The sequence below is a fragment of the Myotis nattereri genome (assembly GCF_964212035.1).
Source record: "Myotis nattereri genome assembly, chromosome: 17".
In the NCBI taxonomy this organism is placed as follows: Eukaryota; Metazoa; Chordata; class Mammalia; order Chiroptera; family Vespertilionidae; genus Myotis; species Myotis nattereri.
This window is the reverse complement of record NC_138092.1, coordinates 23,731,880-23,745,380: the sequence shown is the minus strand read 5'-3', so window position 1 is coordinate 23,745,380 and position 13,501 is coordinate 23,731,880. Positions and strand designations below refer to the sequence as shown.

General features: G+C 43.1%; 1 protein-coding gene across 2 annotated transcripts; it reads left to right on the top strand.

Moving 5' to 3' along the window:
* The first annotated feature begins 459 nt into the window (after positions 1 to 459).
* LOC308533409 (heterogeneous nuclear ribonucleoprotein K) lies at positions 460 to 3,133 on the top strand. Of its 2 annotated transcripts, XM_081111408.1 has the most exons (2): positions 460 to 1,897; positions 1,957 to 3,133. In XM_081111408.1, exons 1-2 carry the CDS (start codon positions 536 to 538, stop codon positions 2,002 to 2,004), a joined length of 1,410 nt encoding a protein of 469 aa, XP_080967534.1. In that variant the 5' UTR covers positions 460 to 535; the 3' UTR covers positions 2,005 to 3,133. The 2 variants fall into 2 exon arrangements, with proteins under 2 accessions (XP_080967534.1, XP_080967535.1); XM_081111409.1 differs by having other exon boundaries at positions 461 to 2,076.
* Positions 3,134 to 13,501: the final 10,368 nt, after the last annotated feature.

The window sequence follows — 13,501 nt, the reverse complement described above, 5'->3', positions numbered from 1 at the left end:
AAAATGTATAGGTTAACTTGTAAAAGGGTCTGGGTTCTGATCAGCTGCCAAGAAAAGGTCAGACAGAGGTGTGTTCCCCCAGGTGATTCAGAAATCTCTGGGCAGGCCTGGGAAATAATGCTATAGTATGACCCTGAAAAGGGCATGCTTTCTTTCTCCCAAGATTTGGAGATTTTATACACATACATACACACTCACATATATACAAGATGTCCCCCATAATGTATACGAACTTTGAATGATTATACAGTCAGTGTTTATTAACATACAGTTATTCTCAAAATTTAAAAGAATCTACAGAAATGAATAATTTTTTTGTCGATGCCTGTTTTTAGACTGATGACCATTCAGGTCCAGGCACCTCTGATAATGCAAAGCCTTGGAATCGCAAACATCAAGAATCATTTTGTTGATAGGGACGACGACCTCGCGCGGCTACTGCAGCACTAGGGTGTCAGGTGGTCCCGCCCAGAACACTTCAGTTCTGCTCTGCAAGGATATATAATTGATTGGTGTGTCCATATAATCCAAGAAAATGGAAACTGAACAGCCAGAGGAAACCTTCCCCAACACCGAAACCAACGGTGAATTTGGTAAACGCCCTGCAGAAGATATGGAAGAGGAACAAGCTTTTAAAAGATCTAGGAACACTGATGAGATGGTTGAATTACGCATTCTGCTTCAGAGCAAGAATGCTGGGGCAGTGATTGGAAAAGGAGGCAAGAATATTAAGGCTCTGCGTACAGACTACAATGCCAGTGTTTCAGTCCCAGACAGCAGTGGCCCCGAGCGCATATTGAGTATCAGTGCTGATATTGAAACAATTGGAGAAATTCTGAAGAAAATCATCCCTACCTTGGAAGAGGGCCTGCAGTTGCCATCACCCACTGCAACCAGCCAGCTCCCGCTCGAATCTGATGCTGTGGAATGCTTAAATTACCAACACTATAAAGGAAGCGACTTTGACTGCGAATTGAGACTGTTGATTCATCAGAGTCTGGCAGGAGGGATTATTGGGGTCAAAGGTGCTAAAATCAAAGAACTTCGAGAGAACACTCAGACAACAATCAAGCTTTTCCAGGAATGCTGTCCTCATTCCACTGACAGAGTCGTTCTTATTGGAGGAAAACCTGATAGGGTTGTAGAGTGCATAAAGATCATCCTTGATCTTATATCAGAGTCGCCCATCAAAGGACGTGCACAGCCTTATGATCCCAACTTTTATGATGAAACTTATGATTATGGTGGCTTTACAATGATGTTTGATGACCGCCGTGGCCGTCCTGTGGGATTTCCCATGCGGGGAAGAGGTGGTTTTGACAGAATGCCTCCTGGTCGGGGTGGGCGCCCCATGCCTCCATCTAGAAGAGATTATGATGATATGAGCCCTCGGCGAGGACCTCCTCCCCCTCCTCCTGGACGAGGTGGCCGGGGTGGTAGCAGAGCTCGCAACCTTCCTCTTCCTCCACCACCACCACCTAGAGGAGGGGATCTAATGGCCTATGACAGGAGAGGAAGACCTGGAGATCGTTATGATGGCATGGTTGGTTTCAGTGCCGATGAAACATGGGACTCTGCAATAGATACATGGAGCCCTTCAGAATGGCAGATGGCTTATGAACCACAGGGTGGCTCTGGATATGATTATTCCTATGCAGGGGGTCGTGGCTCATATGGTGATCTTGGTGGACCTATTATTACAACACAAGTAACTATTCCCAAAGATCTGGCTGGATCTATAATTGGCAAAGGTGGTCAGAGGATTAAACAAATTCGTCATGAGTCAGGAGCTTCGATCAAAATTGATGAGCCTTTAGAAGGGTCCGAAGATTGGATCATTACCATTACAGGAACACAGGACCAGATACAGAATGCACAGTATTTGCTGCAGAACAGTGTGAAGCAGTATGCAGATGTTGAAGGATTCTAATGCAAGATATTTTTTCTTTTTTATAGTGTGAAGCAGTATTCTGGAAAGTTTTTCTAAGACTAGTGAAGAACTGAAGGAGTCCTGCATCTTTTTTTTTTTATCTGCTTCTGTTTAAAAAGCCAACATTCCTCTGCTTCATAGGTGTTCTGCATTTGAGGTGTAGTGAAATCTTTGCTGTTCACCAGATGTAATGTTTTAGTTCCTTACAAACAGGGTGGGGGGGGAGGGTGTGCAAAAACTAACATTGAAATTTTGAAACAGCAGCAGAGTGAGTGAATTTTAATTTTTGTTCATTGTTGGTGGTTAGAAAATTCCCCCTATGTAATTATTGTGAACACTTTGCTTTGTGGTCACTGTAACATTTGGGGGGGGTGGGACAGGGAAGAAAAGTAATAATAGTCCATATGTCCCTGGCATCTATTCAGAGCAGTGTGCAGAATGTAATGCTCTTTTGTAAGAAACGTTTTATGATTTTTAAAATAAATTTAGTGAACCTATTTTTGGTGGTCATTTTTTTTTTAAAGATGGTCATTTTTCAAATGGCTGAATTCCCCAACCTACCCCCAACTAAACACTAAGTTTGATTTTCAGCTCCTCTGTTGGACTTGGACTTAGGCAAAAAATAATAATCTTTGCAAATTCAGTTCTGGTGATTTCTGGATGGTTTGAATGTCCATTGCTTGGGAAGAAATTCCATCATACCCCACTCATGCTTATAATAAGCTGGGGATTTTGTTTTTGTAAATGCCCCTACTTTGCAACAGTTTCCTATGTTAGTAATTGTGAAGAACCAAGATGGGGAGCAGTACTAAAAATTAAGTAATGGTATAAATGTATACCAGAAGCCTGATAGCAAGTTTTATTAATCGGAGTAATATTTGGTTATGGAAGTGACTGATGCTAAATAAATTCTGGTTATTTTTTATTAGATAATTTCTTAACAAATTTAAACTGTCAGCCTGCTTAGTGTCTATTAGTTAAACTTTGTAAAATATATATATATTCTTGTTTTTCCATTGTATGCAAAATGAAAGAAAAAGATGTACCATTTCTTTGTTGTATGTTGGATTATGTAGGAAATGTTTGTGAACAAGTCAAAAAAAAAAAGGGAAAAAAGTTCCTGTGGATGTTTTGTGTAGTATCTTGACGTTTGTATTAATAATAGTTAAGTTCACTTCCAAATAAAATTCCCATAATGCTAGATTTGACGTGTGCCCGATTTGAGCAAGGGTTGATTGACACCTATTAAAATTTGTTAAACCGTTCCTCTTGTAAGGAAATATAGTAATCTTAAATTACAAAAAAAAAAAAAAAAAGAATCATTTTGTTTGGTATTTGTGTGCCCTGAGCATCACTGGAGCATTCATTCACTGTTGCTGGTTTTGTACTGTAAACTTGATCTTTTATGTACCCCCATAAAAATAAGTTTAGTGGCACTCTAGAATAAATTTTATTTGTTTAAAGCTTAGTCTAGCAGCTTCACCCATTATTTGAAATCAGTTAAACCTGAAAAGGAGTGAAAATTGAATTATATTTTTTGGGGGCACCCTATATATTATATCTGTGTATATATACACACATATACTAGTATAATGCATATATAGTATTACCTATATATATCAGTGATGGCGAACCTTTTGAGCTCAGCATGTCAGCATTTTGAAAAATCCTAACTTAACTCTGGTGCTATGTCACATATAGACATTTTTTGATATTTGCAACCATAGTAAAACAAAGACTTATATTTTTGATATTTATTTTATATATTTAAATGCCATTTAACAAAGAAAAATCAACCAAAAAAATGAGTTCACATGTCACCTCTGATACGCGTGTCATAGGTTCACCATCACTGATATATATAAAAGCCTAAGCAACTGAACGAGGGGTCAACTGGTAGCTATGATGCGCATTGACCACCAGAGGACAGATGCTCAATGCACAGGATTGGGCTCCCTCCTGTCTGGATTGAACCTGTGGGGATCAGGCGGAAACCTGCTATCCGGCATCCCCCGGGGGGTCCTGGATTGCAAGAGGGCACAGGCCAGGCCGAGGGACCCCACAGGTGCACGAATCCGTGCACTGGGCCTCTAGTATAGTATAAACATATACATCATATATATATATGTTTTTCCTCTAACATCTTCTAAAGCAGCAGCACTTCAGGTTGGTAGTGCACTGGTCTTGGTACCTGGATACTGCCCCTGAGATTCTGCAGTGTCTCCTCTTTAAGGCACCACTCCCACCCCCTCCACAGGTGGTTTGAGGTACAGCCTGGGCATCCACATTTCCCAAAGTCTGCTCCGATAATGACCTTTATCCTTCTCCTAGGGGAGACTTTCTGTTAAAGGATAGTTTCTTCTACCTCATGGGGAAGAAATTCTGCTCTGACTTTTTGGATTCCTCAGGTTTCACGCACCCAGATTCTGCCTGGTCTCATCGTTCTTCATTACAAGGGCAGGACATCCAACAACTGGCTAAAGTAGCAGAACTCCAAGCTAGTGTATAATTTGTATTTCCCGTCAGGAATCTGTAGCCTTATAAGATGGGGTAGCCCGTTTGGAAAGGACGCAGGGAGGTCTAAGCCTCCTGAACCAGGGGAGAGAGCTTGCGTGTGCAGTTGGCAGCAGAAAGGGCAGCCTGTGTCACACATTAGATTCCCAGACACGCTCTGCACAGACAGCCCCTCTGTCCGCCATGCGCATGTCCTTGATGAAGAGCCACTGCTCACTCTCTTCTTGGGAAACCTTTAAAGCCTTGTGGCTGCCTTGATCCCTTTATCCTGTAATTTCTCACTGTGGATGTTATTTTCACCTTCTCACTGTACTTTCCCCTTTTCCATCCTGTTCTTCAATCCCATATGAGGTGTCGGGCTCAGCTTTCTGCAAGGCCTTTTATCCTCTGGCCTGTTCCAGTGCTCCTGCCCTCCTCCTCGCCCTCCTCATGCAGGTGGCTGAGGGTGGGGGGTGTGGGAGTGGCGCCTTAAAGAGGAGACACTGCAGAAAGCTTTGGAAATACAATCCAAGTAGGAGACTGTTGTGGGTTAAATGATGTTCCTCCAAATTTGTAATTTGAAGTCCTAATGTCTAGCACTTCAAGATCTGATCTTATTTGGGAATCCAGTCACTGTGGAAGTGTTTTGTTAAGATGTGGACATTAGTGTGGAGTCTGAGCCAGGATAAATGATGTCTTTATAAAAATTTGGGCACAGAAATAGACAGACAGACACACAAATAAACTCCATGTGGAGATGAAGGCAGAGATCGGGGTGATGCTTCTACAGGCCAAGGAACACCAAAGGTTGCCAGTAAACCACCAGACGCCAGGGGAGAGGCACAGAACAGATTTCCCTTATAATTCTCAGAAGGAACCATCATAGCTGGCATTTTGATCTTGTCTTTCTAGTCTCCAGACCGTGAGACAATAGCTTCCTATTGTTTAAGCCACTCAGCTTGTGCAGTTGGTTAAGGCAGCCCTAGGAAACTAATGCAGGGACCCAAGTGGATGGGCCCCAGGCCCCTCTTCCGTCTGTCCCTCAGGCACTGGGCCATGCCTCCAAGTGCATGCTTCATGGAGAGGGAAGTCACCCTGGAGTTGCTTCAGGGCCTAAGGAGGCCTCCCCTTTCAGCCCAGCAGCCTTGCATTTTGTGATTTTACACCTTCAGCCTCCATGTGAAAAGTCCATTTGCGAAAAGAATTCATCTGCCAAAAAAGTTAGAAACCCCACAGCTACTCTAACAACAGGGACTCCTTTTGTCAATATCCTGTGAACCTTCCCAATGTTCTTATTCTAAGAAATTTTTCTGTGTCTGTGCTGGGCTATGGTAAGTTCCCCTCATGATCAACTCTTTTCAAGGCGAAACAATGGGGGGTCAGGGAAGAGCAAGTGTCCAGGCACTGAAATAACGGGCCTGTTTTCCCACACTCCAGAGGCCAGGGTGCGGGAGCAGCGTGGCTAGGCGCGATGATTCAGTGGCAAGGGGAGAGGGATTACGGTGAGGAGCTTCCCTACTGAGACAGTCTTCCTGACCTCATGTTGGTTTCTTAGCTGGCCCGGAGCCCTGCCTGACTCCTCTGGTCCAGGTTATGCTTGCCACCTTTTGTCACCTGGGGACACTGCGCTTCTCCCTAGCAAGGGCTCCTTTGCTCTCTCATGTGATGGGAGCTTTGGGCCACCACCACTGTGGGCCGCTATGAACATGGAAGTATATTCTACCCTTCCTGCTGGCCTTCTAGAAATCTTAATTCTGCTCTTTGCCCTCATGCTCCAACTGCACTGCATTACCCACTCATGGAGCAGCTCGTGAGGTCTTAGAATTCAAGGACCCTTTTGTATCTGCACCTGGGACCACGGAAGCAGGCACTAAATTGCCGAGGAACAGAGCAGCCTCATAATAAGAGATAAAATTTAGTACTTGTGCCATGCATGGTTCTGCGTGCTCTTGTGACAACCCTGTTAGGTAGCTACTATTATCCTCATCTGACAGATGATGAAATTGAGGCTCAGAGAGGTTAAGTAAGTTGCCTAATGTTGCATGGTCAATAAATGGCAGAGCCGGGATCTAACCCCGGCAGTCTGGCCCCAGAGCCCTGCTCCGAAGCACAATGTTAAGCTACTCTTAATGAATATTCACAGCGGAAGGCCTCAGGCACAGCCCCAGGAGAAGGTATGCTTGGGTGTGTTTCTGAGGTCTAAGAGTAAGCACTGAAAACAGTGTGAAAGGTGCAGGTTAATGGTAATTCACAGAGTAACGGGGAGAGGTTGCCTGTTCTACAAAGAGCCTAATAAGGACGACAGTAAGTGCTGAACTAAACTGCAATTGTGAATTTTTTTGCCAAACACAAGCAAGTAGCAGATTCTTACAGCTTCCCCTTGGGCCTTAGGCCAAACTTAAGGAAATTCTACGGTATTCAAAGGAACCCCTGTCTCGGCCACAGTAAGGTGGTTCTGCATCTCCAAAGAAGGTAATAAATAACCAATACGTTTTATTGCCATTTCCACGCCTAATTTCCCTGGGAAGGTAGGAGTCTTTGCCAAGGACTTCCTAGAAGTGAATGTAAACAGAGAATTATTTCCTAAGTGCAGTGCATATTTTAGTACCACACTGGTTGCAAGGTCCTTCCTGTCGAGGTTGTGGGATCGAACTCTTTTGCTGAAATGATGGCCTTTGCCATGGGCAGGGTTAGCTGTCCATCCCCCCACCCCCCACCCCCCACCCCCAATTCCTCTGGGGTGGATTTTCAGTGTGATTTCCATGGCAGGTCCTGGCTCGACCTCCATATGGGGAGCCCAGATCACACTTGATTGATAGCCACAGCTGCCCTGCTAATTGGTATGTGGGTCCTTCTCGACTCCCTGCTATGCTGGGCTGCAGCATAGGCCTTATTGAATGCCACTCTTTGCTTGTCCCTGCGCTGGTGGAAAGTGCAATTTTCAGCCTAGACAAGTGGTACTATGAGCTCCAGTCTAGCCAGACCATGTGTCTGTAAGGTAATTGGAGCCGAGCTTCTGTTGGACCCACTGCTGGGCTGATGGGGGGGGGGGGGGGGGCGTTAAGAGACACAACTGCTAATAGGCATTGAAAGCAGAGGTGTCTCCCTGGAGGCATGAGGAACAGGCATAGGAAATCGATATGGCAGAGATTATCCTGCTTCGACCACTGTCCCTTTGTGCCAAGACTAGGTCATGGGAGGGGTGTCCTCCACGTTCACTATTAATATTACATGAAGAATTGGAGGTGAGACCAGAGGGGGCAGTCGCTGCTCTTTCATAGTGCCTTCTGCTGGGGATTTTTTTTTTAATATATTTTATTGATATTTTACAGAGAGGAAGGGAAAGAGAGAGTTAGAAACATTGATGAGAAACGTTGTTCAGCTGCCTCCTGCATACCTCCTATTGGGGATGTGCCCGCAACCAAGGTACATGCCCTTGACTGGAATCGAACCTGGGACCTTTCAGTCCGCAGGCCGATGCTCTATCCACTGAGCCAAACCGGTCAGGCCTGCTGGGGATTTTTGATGATAGGACTATGAACTAGACTGTTCTTCTAGATAGGAGGTTGTCTCTTAAAAACGACAAGAAAAAACAAAACAAAACCCGCCAAGGTGAGCTCCAGTCAGATAACTGTGGTGGCCAGAGCTCTGTAAAGCATATTATAGGAATCGGGTAGAATTTCTGCCCTGGATTCCCACAGCCCTCTCACTGCTGCTGTCCTGAGGGTTCTACAACCAGGCATGGACGTGGCAATGGAAGGCTGCTGCCCGGGACAGAGCTGTGCCCTTCAACTCTGGGTGCAGCCACAACTCACCTGAGTTTGAGATCTGGGCCCAGGAAACCCAGGGCTACCAGCAACCTTGCTCAATAGAGAAACTCAGCAGAGAACCTATCACGCTATCCTTCCCTGGTATCAGGAAATACTAAAATCTAGTTCCCAATTTGTGCTTCAGTTTGGGTCTTGGTGGACAAAGCAGTGAGGAGGCGGTGACTCTGCTCTAGCTGTTTGAAGACAACGGGGATTTTGGGGAGCGGTGAGAAGCATCCTGGTACCTTTCTTATAAGAGATGGCCCAAAATGCCAACCCCAAGTTCTGAGGGAGGAAGAATCAGAATTTAAATAAAAAAAAAAAGTCCCAAGCTGTTATTGCATGTAAGGTTGGTAATCCAGAATCTTCCTGCCTCCTCTACCTGCAGGGATTCACATAGCACATGCGCGTCTCCTGGTTACCACGTGCTCCATTTCCTGCGCATGCCAACTGTTCTGTTTTGCTTAGTTCTCAACTCATTTAGTTATTCTTTTCTCTTCGTCCACACTCCACTTCATAGTCTAGCTCCTTCCCCTTTACTTTGTTTTCCCAGGCTTTTCTGGAACATGAGGCATTTGTGTGTAGCAGGCTTTAAAGAACAAAGGTTTCCGAGGAGCAGCAGGTGCTATACAGCTGAGGGTCTCTCCTGAGATGGCTGTCCCACTGTGAAATGTATCTTCTGCTCCCACCACTCTGGTCTTGGATAAGAAGACTTAATCTGCCCATGTTGTTTCCTGAATTTTTCCAGCACAATTGAAGCAGGCAAGATGAAGGCCCAGGGGCCCTTGCAGTGCAGCACAGAAGTACACTTGGATGTGGCACGAGCTTTTACTACTGTGAGGTCCCTAAATGAGCCTTATTCTTACCCTGATCCCAGGTGACCAAGTGCAGGGAGAGATTAGAATCTCCAATTCTTGGAATACAGACCAAATTTCCTCTTGGTATTAGGGTGGGCGGGGGGCAGGAAGATGTTCCTTTACTGTGCTCTAGAACCTACCACTGAAGTCCTGCTATTTCCTGCCCCAGGTGAAACACTTCCTAGGATGATCCATGGTGTCATTAGACCAAATGCCATCTTCTGAACAAATACCATCTTAGCTTACAGCAGTACCATTTAAGCCCATGGTCAGACAAGATGTCATACAATCATGGGTCCAGTTCTCAAAGCCTGAGTTATTCAGTCTCACCCATGGTTATCTCTCTACATAAATGTAAAGCACTTCATTCAGCGCCAAATAAGATCATCATTGGCAAATTGTAGCCATGATTACTGATTGTTGTTATGGTGATGATGGTGATGATTGCTAAATAATATCCTAAATAACATCCTGGTTTTAGCCACCACCATTGTGTACCAGGCTTTGCCATTCCTATCATTTATTTTCCTTCTCAGCATTTGTCTTCCCTCGAATTTCAGACTTTTATAGCCATGTTATAATGCTCTGGAACTTAATTTCCACATTTATAAACTGAGAGTGTTAAAATATATGCATTCTAAAGCCCCTTGCTGTGCCAGCATTCTATATTTCCAAGATTGATCTGCACACTCCTTCAATTTTTACCTGTTTAAGAAGGAGAATTTTCTATTCACCCTTGGTAACTATGAGTTCTCTTATTTCCTTGATTGATATAGTAGACTCTGCAGGCATACTGCAAGTTTATAAACATCAAACAAATATACATTTCTAATGAATTATTTATTGGATATACGCATCAGTGCTAGTGGTTTTGTTGAAATGGAATTACAAGTCAAAAAAACAGTGCTAGGTGAAGGAAGGGAATCTTTCTTCATTCCAGTTAGGTTGGAGTAAATGATTTCTGGAAAAAGTAGGGGTGTTAAGGACTTTGTATGAAGGGAGGGGAGGAGGTCTGGTGGCATTTTGGTAAAGAGAAAATATTCCAGTTACAGAGTGTGGCAGAGAAAAACTAAGATGGGAGAGAAAGAAGTGGTGAATTTTTATTTGGCTGGGTGGGCTATGGGCATGCTCTGAGCAAAGCAAAAGTCAGCAGATCCCACACTGTAGGCCGTGTTGTGTTTGCTATGATGTCCAAGGGTATTAGGTACTTTGTAGAGGAAGGACACAGGAAGTATTATGGCAATAATACTAACAGTGAACAGAAGTATAGCCAATATTTACTGAGCGCTTACCATATGGGTTATGTATTTTACACGTGTGACCTTATTTAATCATCCCAATGTACGAATGCAAAGGTAGTATCACACTTTTCCCTTTCTACATGAAGAGGCTGAAAGTGTTCTTGTTAGCAACTTTCCCAAGGCCATGCAACTATGAAATGTTGGAGCTGGAATTCAAATTGAGGTTTGTCTAAATCCAAAGTACTAGACTGATTCTGATGCACTAACATGAATACTTAAATAAATAAACAAGATGCATATCTAGAACAAACGTAACCCTGAGGACATTAACTGGACTCTCTGGTTGGGGTGACCTCTTAGCTCATAACCTTGAAATGTTCTGTCTTCTGAACACCAACTATATCAACCCTGGAGACTTTGTAAAGATTGAAACCATTTCCTCAGGAATTGACTGTTTCCTTTCCTTGCTAAGAATGATAATTGGAATGACTTCATCACTGGGAGCTAAATCTTTTGAATTGCATGAGTAAGAAGAAATGTTGATGTGATTTTCAGAGGAGGAAAGTTTTTGATTTTTATCATCTCTCCCTCCCTCATTCCATTCCTTCCTTCTTTCCTTCTATGTCGATCTGAATAAAGTCTGCCATTTGCCTTTCTTGTCCTCAAAAAAGTCTTGCCTCTCAGAAGAAATAACACTTGCAAAGTTTTCCCCTGAAATATTAGAAGGGCAATTTCAAACAAACAAATTTGGTGTCATTTCTTGTAACATCATTATCAATAATTGAGCATTTTTTGTAATGTGTCAGACATTGTGCTTAGCACATACATTATCTCACAACACATTTTGGAAGTATTATTACCACCAGTTTAAGTGATACTACTATGTCCACTTTAGAAAAGAACAAACTGAGGTTGTTATGTCACTTGCCCAAGGACACACAGTTAGTAAAATGGTGGAGGCAGGTTTGAACCTAAGTGCCTGATTCCAAAGACTGTGCACTTAATACTAACACCACATCGCATGTCATTAGAGGAAGACACAGTCCTGCCAAAAGCATAGGAGACATGAGTGATGGTTAGCTATTAGACATCTATGCATGTCTTTGTTCATCCTCATGTCCATTCGTCCATCCATCCATCCGTCCATCCATCCATCCATCTATCTATCCAAAAAGTATCTATTATATAAAAATAATCTATTGGCTTTCTAAACAAGTAGGAAAATTAACTACTTGGAGTTTTACATCCCCTTAATAACCTGTGATGATTCTGAAAAGGATGGAAGGAAGTGCTGAGAGAAAAAAAGTCAAGAGCCTTATTTCTCCAAATAATTAAGATACCAAATGGCATCAATAGGTAAAAGGTTAAGGGGCTGGGCAGGGCATTAGGCATAGGATCAGAATAATGCCTCTCTTATTCTCTGATTCTTGGCACATTCCTTTAATGGGGGCAGGAAACGTGGTGTAAGTCAGTCTGTTTGTCCCACTTTCTTTTTGCCTTAGTGGCTCAGCAGATTCCCCCTTGCAAAGCCTGGCTTCTGTAGACTCCTTCCACCTGGAATATGCTCAATAACATTTTGTGTCTCCTATGTGCCAGGCACTGAATAATAGAGTTTGTCCCTTAAGTAGAACTTAATGACAATTTTCTCATGTTTTACAGTGGCATGCTTTCCAAATGCTGGTCCAACAACTGAATTCATCGGAATTATCCAGGAGCTTCACAGCATCATTCTCATATTTTTTCTCTCTCTCTCTCTCTCTCTCTCTCTCTCTCTCTCTCTCTCTCTCTCTCTTTCTCTCTCCCCCCCCCCCCCCCCAGTAGAGCACAGTGTTTAAAGGCAGACACTGAATACTAACTGCCTGGGTTCAAAGCCTAACAGTATATCATCTTAGTCCCATTACTAAGCCTCTCTGGGTTAAGGTTTTCTTATCATAAAAGATATTAGCAGTGCCTAATTCATATGGTTACGATGAGGATTTAGAGAGTTAATATTATACATAAAATACTTAGAAGTGTCTGCCACATAGTACTGTAGATTATCAGTTATTATTAAAAGTATAAATCATGAAACTCTGCTGAGATGGGCTGAATGAGAATGTTGGGAGTTGTGGCCCAGGATCCTTATTTTTTTAGGTTTTCCAAGTGATTCTGCTTCTGGGTCTTGTTTTAAACCCAATGATATAGCGTGTCCAGTGAATATTCTTAAATGTGAGTCTGTGTCCTAGATTTATTTTTCTCTCTCTTTCTCACCAATTGCTTTTATTCCTTTGTGCTCTGTTTAAAATCCCACTTCTTCCAGGCGTCTCTTTCTTGCCTGGATTCTGAGCCCTCCTCCTAAGGTGAACTGTTGATCAGGACATTAAGTCTCTCCCCTGCATGTGATCCATCTTCCCTGGTTCTTATTTGCGTGGTTTGGTTGGCCCTGTGAGGTTATAAATCCCTCGGTATAGACCTGCACCTATGGGCTTGAACACAGTCGGAGCTCAATAAATATCAAGTTTGGTAATGATCCAGACACTAGTTCAAGCAGGTGTTCTGATTATTTTTGCCACGATAATTTACAGGGGCTTTATTCAACTGATGGAGTACTTTTTTTGATATCAGCCATGATAAATAAGTAACTATTCTACATTTATAAATCATAAAAATATAAAACCAATGGAAGAAAAATCACATAGTGAATAGAATATCACATATTTTTGTTGACTTGTCCCTTCTATATCTGCGACTCACTGTCTACGTCAGCCGTGGGCAAACTACGGCCCGCGGGCCGGATCCGGCCTGTTTGAAATGAATAAAACTAAAAAAAAAAAAAAAGACCGTACCCTTTTATGTAATGATGTTTACTTTGAATTTATATTAGTTCACACAAACACTCCATCCATGCTTTTGTTCCGGCCCTCCGGTCCAGTTTAAGAACCCATTGTGGCCCTCGAGTCAAAAAGTTTGCCCACCCCTGGTCTACGTAATGTTGACCACACAGCCATCCAGCAGAATCAGGAGGGATTTCTAAGAAAAGCAAGGCAAGTGATTAAAGATACTTGCAAGTAACTCTATGCCAATGACTTCAGCGTGAAGGGCAATATCTTTAGAAGATGCAGATCGGCTTCCTGTTCAACCACAATCCTCCCAAGGCTGTGAAGCAGTTGTTCCTCTCCTGCTGTAATCGTT